Source organism: Peromyscus maniculatus, chromosome 2, assembly GCF_049852395.1.
Source record: "Peromyscus maniculatus bairdii isolate BWxNUB_F1_BW_parent chromosome 2, HU_Pman_BW_mat_3.1, whole genome shotgun sequence".
Taxonomy (NCBI): Eukaryota; Metazoa; Chordata; class Mammalia; order Rodentia; family Cricetidae; genus Peromyscus; species Peromyscus maniculatus.
This window is the reverse complement of record NC_134853.1, coordinates 121727024-121740419: the sequence shown is the minus strand read 5'-3', so window position 1 is coordinate 121740419 and position 13396 is coordinate 121727024. Positions and strand designations below refer to the sequence as shown.

The 13396-nt window shown below is 44.1% G+C and overlaps 1 protein-coding gene across 2 annotated transcripts in view; it reads right to left on the bottom strand.

Moving 5' to 3' along the window:
• Raver2 (ribonucleoprotein, PTB binding 2) overlaps positions 1-13396 on the bottom strand; it is a 79521-nt gene that overhangs the window by 12548 nt on the left and 53577 nt on the right. For both annotated transcript variants that reach the window (XM_006974050.4, XM_042271463.2), the window contains exons 6-11: positions 9321-9406; positions 7581-7685; positions 7336-7447; positions 5032-5285; positions 3316-3424; positions 1756-1892 (exon numbers count right to left, since the gene is read on the bottom strand). In XM_006974050.4, the coding sequence (XP_006974112.2) occupies positions 1756-1892; positions 3316-3424; positions 5032-5285; positions 7336-7447; positions 7581-7685; positions 9321-9406 (803 nt within the window). The remainder of the gene's footprint in view (positions 1-1755; positions 1893-3315; positions 3425-5031; positions 5286-7335; positions 7448-7580; positions 7686-9320; positions 9407-13396) is intronic.

Sequence of the window (13396 nt, the reverse complement as noted above, 5' to 3'; positions counted from 1 at the left end):
ACTACCTCATCATATCAATTTATCTTTTGGACATAATTTAGAATAACATTCCATGTTTATAGGTTCCATAACCATATGTTTAACCAATTGGACGTTGGAAATATTTGAAAAACTGCACCCACACCAAAAACATGCAGTTTTTTCTTTGTTATTCCCTAAGCAACACAGTGTATTTACATAGCATTTCCAATACATTAACTATTATAAGTAATCTAAAGAGGTTCAACGCATGAAGGAGACTTGCCCAGAAATACTGTACACATGACACCATACAGATGAGATCTAAGCATCCACAGAGGGGTATCCACAGGAGCCCTGGAACAAACCTCCTAGAGATCCTGAAGGTTGGCCTCTTCTTTTATGCTATATGACTTTGGTATACAGCTGGGCGTGGTGGTGTATACACACAAGCCCAGAACTCCAGAGGCTAAGGCACTGCAAGTTTAAGGCCAGCCTGGCTATCAAACAATCTACTCAAGTTAGTATAAGGATGCCTATAAATGTGAGCATTTCCTCCATCTCTAAGCCATGATGAAGAACAGAGGGTGTTTGTCCCCCTTGGGTTTCTAAGGTTTACACTCATGTAAGAGAGGTCAGCAGAATTATATAATAAGCTATACTTTGACTGACCAAGGGTCCTTCAAGTGGGAAGCCATTTATCATGGAATATTTGGTGTTATTCAGCTTTAATATCCAGCTGATCCTCATTATGAATTTCTTGTGCTCATAATTTCCACAGAAGGTGTATGTGTCAGCATCCTGCTGGGACCAGTACTTGGACAAGGTCACAAAGGCAGGACCTGCTGCCTCTGAGCTCCTGGCTCTCTTTTTAGCATTTGAATTGGGTATCTGCCTTTTGCAAGTTTCCCCTTTAGCTAGGACCAGCCCCAAACAAAGCACTGAAGGACTAGCAGGGAGCAGAACAGTGGAGACCATCCCTTTGCCTTCAGGCCCAGTGGCATTCCAGAGCAACTGACTGAGAACAAAGGAGGTTTTCGCATATCCAGGTGGTATGAAAGGTGGAACAGGATTCCTGAGAGACAGAACCACATGGCCGGGGAGAAGACAGCAAGACAAGAGATTCTGTAGAGGGTAAGGCAGATTTCATATAGTTTTCTGAGAGCCAGAAGTAAGGAGTTAGGAAGGAGAGATGGAGGACGAAGGAACGGAGGACGAAGATGAGGTCAAAAGCACAGGAGCTTACTAAAACTATGAGGACAGGAAAAACAGGCACAGAGAGGAGCTGAATGTGAGGACGGAGCTGAAGCTGTGTAGATAGAATTTTGTCAACGGACAAAGAGCTTGGTGTATCTAGATTCATTACCCCGCTGCTGGTAGCACCTCTTCTGGGCCCCTAGGAAGAATATTATTAAGGCTGGTCCATTAATAATATTCGAGAGAGTCAGGGAATAAATATTTAACCTTGTAAGCCGTGTAAGTCTGTTCCACTGGGTATGGCAGCACTATATAAAATACACAAATGAATGGATGAGGCTATGTCCAACCACAAAACAGGTGGTAGCCTGGATGTGGTGGGTATAAGCGCTGTAGTTTGAAGATGACCAGTAAAACCATGAGAGGTAAATATTTGGTGCAAAAACAGTTTCTTGAACCTATTCCCAATTTTCAAATGATGAGCAAGAGATAATTATCCCCATGTTCTCATAGTGCTAATGTGTGATTTAACACTCAGTGGCACCAGCGTGGAGCTGAACCAATTTCTCTCCATATTGTCATGAGCTGTGCATCACTCACCTGGGCATAATCCTCGAAAGGTGGAGAGTAAGTGACGCATTTCTCCAGTACATGCTGGGACTCATTTCCCTGAGAGATTGCATCCAGAATGTTGCCTGCAATTCCAGTCTTCTGTGCTGTGCCTTTACTTGCAGTGGCTAAAGGCAAAAGCAAGACCATTCAGCGATTTGTTAAATTATGAACAGTGTAAAAACACATTAACTCAGCCTGTTTCAAATATGTTGCTAATATACATTTGTATTTATTTTCTCTAGGAGGAAATTATATATTACTTCATTCATTCCAGCAACTGAAAATGGAAGTTTGCCATAAAGGTAAAATAATCATGATGGAAACCTCCATATATATAAATATATTTCTATTCTTTTTCTGTACTAAGAATTGAAACCAAGGCCTCAAAAATGTTAGGCAAGCACTCTACCACTGAACTATATACCCAAACCCATAGAGATATTCTACACCAGTGGTTCTCAACCTTCCTAATGCTGTGACCTTTAATAAAGTCCCTTATGGTGTCGTGACCCCAACCACAAAATTATCTCGTTGCTACTTCATAACTGCAATTTTGCTACTGTTCTGAACTGTAATATAAATATCTGATTTGCAGGATATCTGATATGTGACCCCAAGGGGGTCATGACCCACAGGTTAAGAACTGCTGTTCTTACACCAATGCACACAAAATGCAAATTAAACACCCTTATTAAGGCAATACTTGTCACTGTCAATTTTTAGGTGAGATCAGTATGCTGATCACTTTTCCTAGATTTAGAAAAATTATACATTAATGCTCAAGAGGATACTTGGTAAAATGCCAAAAGTGTATATTAAAAATTACACTAATCTTTAATCCTTTTCCTTGCAGTTCATAATTTCCTCAGATTTACATTATGCATTTGCACAAGCATGTGCCTGTTAGATCAGAGTTTAATGGCAGAACTGCAATCACACATTTTCACTTTTTCCACTTAAAATCCTCTTTAGAGGCTACTTCATAAATGAGTGATGTAGACAACTTCTGATATTGTTGTTTTGTAGAGATACACACTAATAAATACACAGTGGTCCATTCTGTATATTCAGCCTCTTCCCAGATGGACAACAATGTGTTCTTCAGTTTTCCATTACCAACTGTTTTCTAGGACTGTGTTTGAGTAAGAGTTGACTCATCCTAATGAAGGCCTAGGAGATTCTATCTCTGCTGATCTGGGTATATGAATGCACTGGCTAGGTAGTGTAAAGGCATCGATCTCATTTAGAACAATGATTAACCCTGAACTGTAAATGATTATAGTGCTTCAAACAATTCATTGCCTTCATTATTTTCAATAATTGAATAAAATCACTTTGCCCTTAATAAAACTATTGCTGTAAAAAATTTTTAAGTGTTTTAATTTTTTATACTCAAATAATGGGATTATTATTAAAGATTTGGACAGTGACTTAGGGCTTAGTTTTGTCAACAGGCATCATGAGTGTCAACTAAGTTATGATGAAAAGAAAAGTCATTTCAGACTGTTTCCAGGGAAACCTCAGTGCTGATGCGGAGTCCTCACTTACATAGGCACACACCGGGTAACACACTTGCCAAATTCAAATACGGGTTTTTACTAAGCCGAATTTCTTTTGGTGGTTCTCCCAAGAGTGAAGTCTGATTCTTCGAGGCAGCCTATTCACCAAAAACAAAAGATGGGATGTTTAATGAGTGGTATAAAAAAAAAAAAAAAAATGAAGAGTGTACAGTACATCATCTACACACCAGAAAGGTCACAAAGTCACAGCGGCCTTCCACTCCCCACAACTAACACACCCTTATTTAAAATACGTACTAAAATTAAAAGTGCAAAAGGATTTACTTCTCAATGTATCTTGTGCCACCGGTGTGACCATCGTGAGCTCTAGCTGGGCATGGTGGCGCACGCCTTTAATTCCAGCACTCGGGAGACAGAGGCAGGTGGGTCTCTGTGAGTTCACAGCCAGCCTGGGCTACACAGTAAGCTCCAGGACAGCCAGAACTGTTACACAGAGAGACTCCCTCTCAATAACCCCAATAAAAAAATAAATAGATATATACTCTAACCACAGAATTCTACAAGTGGAGTGGAACCCGACCGAGGCATCGTGCATCTTCTTACTTGATCTTAGAGAATTCATCTTTGCAAGAACAAAAAAAAAAAAAAAAAAAAAAACCACCAAAAAAACCCCCACTAATTCTGTATCTTATTTCTAGAAATTCAGGTATTAACATTTGCTATAAGATTTAAATTTTTTGTTATGTGGCTAAAACCAAATGACAGAAATGAAGCTTGTTTATATCTAGTCCTAAAAGTAATTTCAGGCCAGAGGAGGGAGGTGGGGAGAGGGAGATAGAAGAGGAGGGAGGGAGAGAAGGGGGAGGGAGAGGGAAGGGGAGAGGAAGGGGGAGGGAGAGAAGGGACGAGGGGAGGAGGAAGGGGGGAGAGACAGAGAGAGGGAGAGGGAGGGAGAGAGGGACAGAGTTCATGAGGTAACTCTTAGATGACGATGGTAAACAGGACACAGGAAACACAGGACACAGGAAACACAGACCCTACTATGTTCATATTCTAGTAGGAGCAAAGGCTCTAACACATTTGACGGGATGGGATGGAGGCTGAGCCTTCCTATGTTCCCATTCTCCCGAGAGACAGCTTCCTCTTTACTCTCCGGTCAAAGGTTTTAAAACCACACTTCTGGTTAATACAGGTTAAGACAAAGCTAGTAGCTTAGTTTTCTTTGCAAACTGATGTGTGTGTTTGTTGGTTTTTGTTGTTGTTGTTTTATAAGCCCAGCGAAGAAAGTGAAATCCTGAGTGTTCATTTCTGTGTGTGAGAGCCACCACCCCTCATGTTCCTGATGATTTCCTGCCAATGCCGCCGAGTCTGGACGGTGGACCCTGTTCTCAGACATCTCTGTAAGCCTCAAAGAGACCCAGGTTTGCTTATGACATTGTCTATCACACAGCCATGTATTTGGTTTTTTTTTTTTCAATTTATGTTTGCTGAATGCTGACTAGGCTCCAGGGATGGCTAACATTCAAACGAGTATGAAATTCAACCCTTAACATATTCACGGTGGCTCAAGAGAAGTCTCAACTGGAACTGCAGCTTAGAAGAAGCCGAAGCCATTACGGTGGGGACAGTCGGCAAACGCAAGCGGAGGAGTCGGAACCATGCCACAATTCAGGGACAGGAAGGCGAGGTAAGGCAGCCAGGGGAATATCCATTTCCCCGTGCGCTTCCTCGCCCTTGAACCCACCTCTGTGCCTTTCGGCTGGCTCGGCGTCTTCTGGTGGCCCGGCAGCGGGCCTCCAGCAGGAAGGCCTGGGAAGGTCTGCAGATACTGCTGGGACCCTGAGAAACTAGCTTCGGTCATGCCCGCGGAGGCTGACGGCTTCTCCTGAGCGGTCCCGCGGCCCGGCCCGGCTTGTCCGGCAGTGAGCTGGTGTGGGAAGAACGGTAAGAGGCCCAGCCCGGCTGCCAGTGTCGTCTGAGTTGGAATCAGATTAGATGCTGTAGTGAACCACAGAGGCAAAAGAACCCTGATTACACAAGACACAGTAGTCCCTTTCTGTACCTATTAGAGGGCTACGGAATCCCACAGGTGAGGTCGGAGGGTATAAGTTCACAAGAAAATGAAAACTGACAGTAATAACGCTTTTAAAATTCTCAGTTTCTAAGATAACCCCAACATTATATTATATAACACTACATTGTAATTATTATTTTAGAAGCTAATGACTCTTTTTGACATTTAAATTACATCAGTACTTAAAAATGTCCAACTATTGCAATTTGGTTGCTGCCATATTTGAAGAGAGTGATTGAGTCTCATGTTTAAAGAGTTGAGTATGTCCTAGGTTAATGTGGATTCAACGGCCAGCCTGGCTCTGAGCCCCCATCATGCTGCAGAAACCGTCTCTTTTCAGCCTGAGTTCAGGCTCTTTATACTGGCGACGTGACCTAGGCAGCAGATCTGCACGTAGAAATCCACCAGTACTATAAATCTACACTATTTTTAAGTGGAGAGATCTGGTATTCAAACACTAGTGTGCCACTGCTGTCCTTGAAGTCAACAGTCAGGAATAGACAAGCACTAAATCAACAAAACATATATTTTTACTTACAGGAAGTAAGACCCTGAAAAGAATGAAAGTTTTCATAGGAAAATTAGGAATCACTTTTACAAGTCAGGCTGTAAGTCAGGGCTGGTGAGATGGTTCAGCACAGAAAGGTGTTTCGCCCCGGGCAGAGTTTAAATCCCAAGACCCACAGGAGAGGCAAGAACCAACCCCCCCAAGCTTTCCCGGACGCTCCACCTGCACGCCCTAGCACATGTGAGCTCTGCCCCCAATACATAACTAAGCAAATAAATGAATGACTTTCCAAATGAAAACTAAAAAAAAACGCACAGGTCAGCCAGGCATGGTGACATGCATCTCCCAAATAGTCAGGGGCTAAGGCAAGATCACTTGAACTCCTAAGTTCAAGACCAGCCTGGGCAACATAATGAGACCTTGTCTCAAAATAAATAAATAAACAAATAAAAAGCTTATAAAACAAGAGGCCAAAAAGAAATGAAAACAGTCTATTTTGATGACTCAGTCAAATTTCCATTTTACAAATTCACTGAACAGTTTTGTTAGCTGGCGGAAGACTAGCTCTGGCTCCTCCCTCTCTCAGAATGTATTTATGTAGGCAGTGAATTGTCAGGGTTCTTAAGACAACACCTGAGACGACAAACCGTATTAACATGAGGAATAGACATTTTCATAGCTCTTGGTGATGGGAAGTCAAAGTTTTTAGGAAGACAGACTCCCATCATACCAAGAAATGTCTGGGCAACTTAACCATTGCCGGGTCAATGTCAACAGTCGGAATCAACTGAGCTATTCAATGGTCACTAGATCAGCCAATTGTACGTGTAAGAGACTAACCGTGTTACTTATGTTTACGGAACTTAAATGACCACTGGTGCCATTTTCACTCTGCATGCTCACATCTAACCCTTCAATCAAGCTTCTACCTGGAAACGCTTTTCTAAATTAGTCAAGTTAAGAAACCCTGCTATCGTCCTGGCTTTCTAAAATACAAACGTTCTGTCTATTACGTGCCCAGAGCATGTATATCAGTTTTCTTTCAAGTAATAATTTTAAGACATCATTTAAAAATGATTCGAGTCAACAGGACTTCAATTTACAAACTCTAGCTATTCCTTTAGTAGGGGCCGGGGCTCCTTCTTCAGTGAAATTGAAATGGAGACATGAGGGCTGTGCTGTGAGCCCAGCGGGCGGCTCATCAGTGTCAAATGGAAGCCATGTCTTCGCCTGGCACTGCTGTGAACCTGCATGAAATATTAAAGGCCGTCCAGCAGGGACCGTCTCATCCTGGCATGGAGGCAAGCCCATTAATAACATATCAGATGAGGCAATGGGGCTCTTGAAATTTTAAGTGACCAAGATTTAAATTTAATCATCCTATAAATAAAAGAGGAATATAGGTAAACTATCTTCAAGTCTCAGAGCTGACGCCATAGGGACTTCTTGGCAAACAGGTTATTTACTTTTGTGTGCTTCTCCATGGTGTCCCAGGTCCGTTTTCAGGGGAAGCGGAGGGCCGATGGCCAGCGCAGGCTGCAGCACCATGGTGGGCGGCTCTCCGAGCAGGCCGGGCTTCTACAAAAGAAGGGGCGCGAGGAGACGTTTCCCTCGGTGGAAAAAAAACAGAGCCCAGTGACGATGGCTACATCGTGTGTGAAATTCAAGCCCCATCGATGGGCTGAGGCTACGCAAGGGCTGAAACACTTACATTGTTAGTGTGGGTACTGTCAAACTTCACCAGCTGCTGCTGGACCAACGGGAGGGGAGAGAGATTCTGAAGGAGTAAGGGTGACGCGCTACCCACAGCTGAGCTCTGTGGGGTTAAGGCGACATGAAGTTGGTTACATTTGGAAGAACTGTTTGTTGTATAATCAACTTCTTAAAGTTCAATTCTCAAGTGAGTCTGAAAAAAACCTATGGAAAGTGGCCCCGATGCTGGAGGAAGTCCCTCGAGAGTTAAGAGATCACAGCCTCACTCCACTTCCTGCTCTTTTCTCTCTCTCTGCTTCTTGTATCTGGATGAAATCTGAGTGTCAGCTTCCTGTTCCTGCCACCATGCATCCTCTGACCAATGATGTCATGCATGCCACCACAGACAGGCTCTATCCCTTTGAACCCATAAGCCAAAATAAAACCTGCTGGCTTTTTTTTAATCAGGCTGTTCTATCACAGCAGGAAGAAATACTGGGGGTGGGGACGGGGCTCTTTGTCTCCCTTCTCTCTCTTTAGAAAGCTGGCTTTGTAAAACCTGGCTTTAACTCCAGTGCCTGCAAGGCAGAAGCAGGGGGATTCCGAACTGGAGGCCTGCTTGGGCTACTTAGCAAGACCTGTCTTAAAATAACAAAACACTTGTCTTTAGCATCACACATTTCCTCCATCCTACAGGAGTAATAACCTAACTGATTTGTACACAGGTCTGCGTATCTTTAACTATATTCTGAAATTAACAAGTGATGTCTATTTCCAATATGGCAAATATGTCAGATACTTATGTCTAAGTGCATATTTAAAACACCTGAAAACATAAGAAAAAATATTCTTTGCTCTCGCAAACACACGAACTATTTTATAACACTGATTAAAATTTAAAGATTAGGAGTTATTGCTCACTTCGTTTTATAAATTTGAGTTAAGACTGTATAAAATGTTTGTTTTAAAGCTATTGCTTTAGGACTGGGAGATGATTCAGTGGGTAAAGTGTCTGCTGTGCAGACACGAGAACCAGAGTTCGAATCCCACAAGCCCATGGCAAGGGGGTCTCACACACACAACAACAAACAGCAGCCTGTAACCCCAGCACTCTGTGGGAAGGTGGGAGTGGAGAAGGGGAAATCCCTGAGCCTTCTAGCCTGGTAAACACAGGCGCAGGCAGAAGGTAAGGACTGTGCCCAAGGTGGTCGGTCCTCTGCCTCCCATACCCATGGCACACATTCCGCCTATCACTCCCGACCCCCACCACACACCAAGAGAAAAAAACTACTGATGCATTATCTAGCAAAAATTACCACAAAGTAAGTGTTCTGTTCTTAATACACTGTATACGCATGTGCAGGAAGACAAGTTCAAGGTCCACCCGCCTACAGTATGAGTTCAAGGCCAGCCTCGGCAACTACAGTAAGACTCTAGGTTGAAATCAAAAGTTAAAAATCAAGAAAGCTGGGGTGTCGAGCTGCAGGAAAGCACCTGCCAGCATCAATAAACTCTAGGACACCCCCTAGGACCACAAAGGATGGAGGGCAGGCAGGGACTTTTTAAAAAGCAAAATGCTCAGTTAATTCCTTGACAAGGTCTGGCACACTTGTAATCCCAGTCCTTGGGAGATGGAGGCAGGAGAATTAGGAGTTCAAGGTCATCCTTAGCTACCTAGGATCCTGTCTTGGGGGGCCGGGGGAGGTGAAGTGTTCACTCCGAATCTTCGGGGGTTCAGTACCCGGGGCTGTGTACAAACCTGTTGTGCCTTACTGAAGTGTAACAGCGCGGAGGGGAGGGACGACGGACCCAGCAGGTGAGATAAGCTGGGGGCGACTCCGAGAACTGTTTGGAGAAGATTCAGAGTCAGTCAAAGCAAAACCGTAACCACGTGGCTCGAGAAATTAAAAATACACCATGTTCCAAAAGCATTTCTTTCACCTCCTTTAACCTGCACAGAAGTTTCATCATCTACTGGCTACGAGTGACCGGCTTCTTTCCTTGCGATTCAATCCTGGAATCTGCTTTAGAATTCCAGCACTTTCTGTCTTTAAGTGTCAAGCACCAAACACAGGCTTGTCCGTCAATAGCACTCAGCACAGCTGGTACTGGCGGCACAGCACTAGCTGCGGCCTTGGTAGTTGCTCAGTACCTTTTACCCATGTGAAGGAGTGTTTTGCCTGCACATGCGTATACAGTGCCTGATGCCCCAGGAGGTCAGAAGAGAGTTGGATTCCCTGCAACAGTTTCCCCCATGTGGGTGTTGGGAACTAAACCCTGGTTCTCAGCCAGGACAGCAAAAGCTCTTAATCGTCGAGCCATATCTCCAGCCCCTTAATGCCTTCTTAGCAGGTGTCTGGAAGAATTTTGTCAGAAGGTAGGGCAAGGGGAAAGATGCAATCCTCATCCTTAAAAATCTTATGAAAAATCCTTTACAGAAGATAATATATATGTGCAGAAAGTCTTACATCGTAAGAGCTAAAAAGATGCGACATAACTACACATACCAGGGCATAGTAATGTATGACTTGAATTCCGGCACTCAGAGGCAGAGTCGGGCAGTTCTGTGAGTTTGAGGCCAGCCCTCTACCCAGCAAGTTCCAGCCCAGCCAGAAATATACAGTGAGACCCCATCTCCAAAGAAACAAATTGTACATAGAGATACAAGGAATAAAGGGTATCTATACTCTAAGTTCTGAGTCCAAATACCACATACATTTCACAAAAGGTATTTTCAGAATAGCAATATACAGAGAAAAAAAGAACCATAAAATAAAAAACACATGATTAATTTCATCTAATTATATATATATGTGTATATATATATACACACATATATATACACACACACGTATATATCACAATAATATATTTATATCACAAAGTACATTCAGAAAAGGTCCTGGTAATAGCTTTTCATAATGTACATGCAATACTAAGTCATGCCTGTATTCTCAGGTAGTGAGTCTGTATCCAAAAACAAGAACAGCAACACACCAAGTTAACATAAACCTACCCACTCTATGGAAAGGCTCAAATTAAAAAGTAACCATATATAACATGTAAGGGTACTGAGCAAACTGGAGTCTGTAACTTAAATGTAAACCTACCTCATGGCTCAAATCTACAACCAGTTATTTACCCAAGGTCATAAAAGTATAGGTGTAAAATAAAAACAAGTAATAAAAACATAAAAATAAAAATAAATCCTCATTGCCATTTTACCTCAATCTGGAAAGAACTTAAATGTCCATTGGGTCTGCTAATGAGGCCTGGGGGTTCAGTTCAGCAGTGCAGTGCATACTTGGGCTTGCTCCCCAGCACCCACACACTGACCAAGAAAATACAAAAGAGCAATTGGCATTGCATCCTCTAGCCTTGCCTGTGAGCACTGAAGTGGAGATTTAATCTTCTTCCCCGACCAACCCACACAAAGACAAAGCCAGGCACGGGAATAATGTCTCAATCTGTGTAAAGAGCAAAACATCTTAAAACAGAGACAGTAACATTAAACATTCAAAAAGCAGACTCCCGGGCCTGGAGAGATGGTGATGGAGGTCCCACGGCAGAGGACCCGAGTTTGAGTCCCAGCACCCGTCAGGTGGCTCACAGCTGCCTGTAATTCCAACTGTAGGGATCTGCACTTATGTACACATACTCATCCCCTATAAAAACAATTTTTAAATTAAAAAAATAAAATCTAAAAAGCAAAACAAAACAAAGCCACACACCTATATGGCTACAAACCAATTCAAATAGAGAAGTGGAAAGATATAGTGTTGGATGAAGGGACAGAAATAATACTGGGGCAGAATGACCAAGGAGGCCCACAATCTGAAAGTGTGGACAACATTCTTCTGGAAGACCCGAGGGCACAGGATGTGTCTTTAAACAACAGAGCCATCTTGGGCTGCATCAGGAGAAATGCTGTGCTAACAGGAGGGAAGGACCACTGCGCAGTGCCAATCAGTAACCAACCAACAGGAGGGAAGGACCACTGTGCCGTGCCAATCAGTAACCAACCAAGAGGAGGCTGTCATGTCTGTGAACACCGTGTTCCAGGACAAACCAGAAAATCTAGACGGAATACACTGTGTGGGTGTGTGGGTGTGTGGGTGTGTGGGGGGGTCCCCATACAATGTAACTGCCACGGAAGTTCCAATTCCTAAAAAGACCCTGCATGGCTGGAAGGAGCTGCTCCCGGACGCTGTGAGCTATTAATCAAAACTTTCCATGCCAGGGGTGAGGCGCCTCCTTGTGCTAACGTTGTTTATCAACTTGACACAAACCGGAGTCATCCGGAGAGGGACTCTCAGCTGAGAAAATGCCTCCATCAGACTGGCCTGCGGGCAAGCCTGTGGGACATTTTCTTAATCGACGATGGATGTGGGAGGGCCCAGCCCAGTGTGGGCCGTGCCACCTCTTGGCAGATGGTCCTGGGTTGTATGAAGAAGCGGGCTGAGAAGGCAGTGAGGAGCAAACCAGTGAGGACGCTCCTCTGCAGTCCCTGCCTCTGCTCCTGCTTGAGTTCCTGGCCTGACCTCCCTCACTGATGAACCCCGAGAGGAACCTGTAAACTCTTTCCTCCCCGAGTTGCTTTTGGACGTCGTGTTTATCCTAACAACGGACGGCAAACTACAGATACACCACATACCCTGGATGCATCATATGAAAAAAGAAAGCCAAGCGAGAACTGAGCTGAAGCTTCGTCCCTGCTGCTGGTTTTCAGAGTCCTGAAAGGAGCCATGCAGGCCGCTGGGGGAGAGAAGGAATCAATAGTCTTACCCAGGGGTGACGTCTGGGAGCTACGAGACCAACCTGGCAGGCAAGCTATGGCTTGTGCAACGGCGACACTCCTGTTACGGGGGTAACCAACAGTTCCCTGACCGAATTTGGAACCTGATCCACGGGAAGGAATGCATGCCTGATTCTATAAACCTGGTCAAAAACCCACGGCCAGGGAGATAAGCCCTAGAACGGGAACTGAGGGCTGTGCTTTAGCAAACTGACACAGTGTCAAGCTACCCTCTAAATATTTGTTTGTATCCATAGAAGAATGCTGCTCTCGGCCTTCATTAGTGAAACCTGGAATTAGTGAACGGTGGTGAACGCAATGCAGAGACTCGTGCCCCACGAGGTGAAGAGAGTAAGTGACTGAACAAGGCTCAGCCCTCAACAAGACTTTTGTACCATCCCCTGAAAGGTTCGGGGAACACTGTGGGGAAGGAGCAGGAAGAATGTAAGAGCCAAGAGACAGAGAAAGGGTTGTGAAATGTCACCTCCTGGGGAAGACACGGCCATTCCAATCCCAGTCTCACAGCAGCCACAGACGCCTGTACGAGGTCAGCACAAGAAGCAGCCACCAACAGCCAGGCACGCTGGAAGACCAGCTCAGGAGGCCCTCCCTAGCCCTCATCGATGAACTGTTTGCTACTGATCAATTCAAGAAGGAGCTCCATAGGCTTCAGCTGTGTACCCACTGGTTACCCCACCAGGCTCTGATGGATAGTCTCAATCCAATGGTCTCACAATGGCCCAGCTACACTAAACAGGTCATAAAACAAAACCCAAAGTCATGAATTTGAGAAAAGGATTGGTATGGATGGTATGTGTGTGTGATAGGGATGGGGTTAGGTAATAGGGATGGGAGGGAGATTATGGGAAGCAAAGAGCGATCAGAATACTTTATATATACATATGAAATTGTCAACAACAAAATTTTTTACAAAGACCCACACCAGTGACATGCTGGAGATTGTCATGGCCTGGGTACACGGAGGAACCCTCGAACTAAGTATCTTTCATTTGCCTATTCCTGCTAGGTTCTTTCTAGGA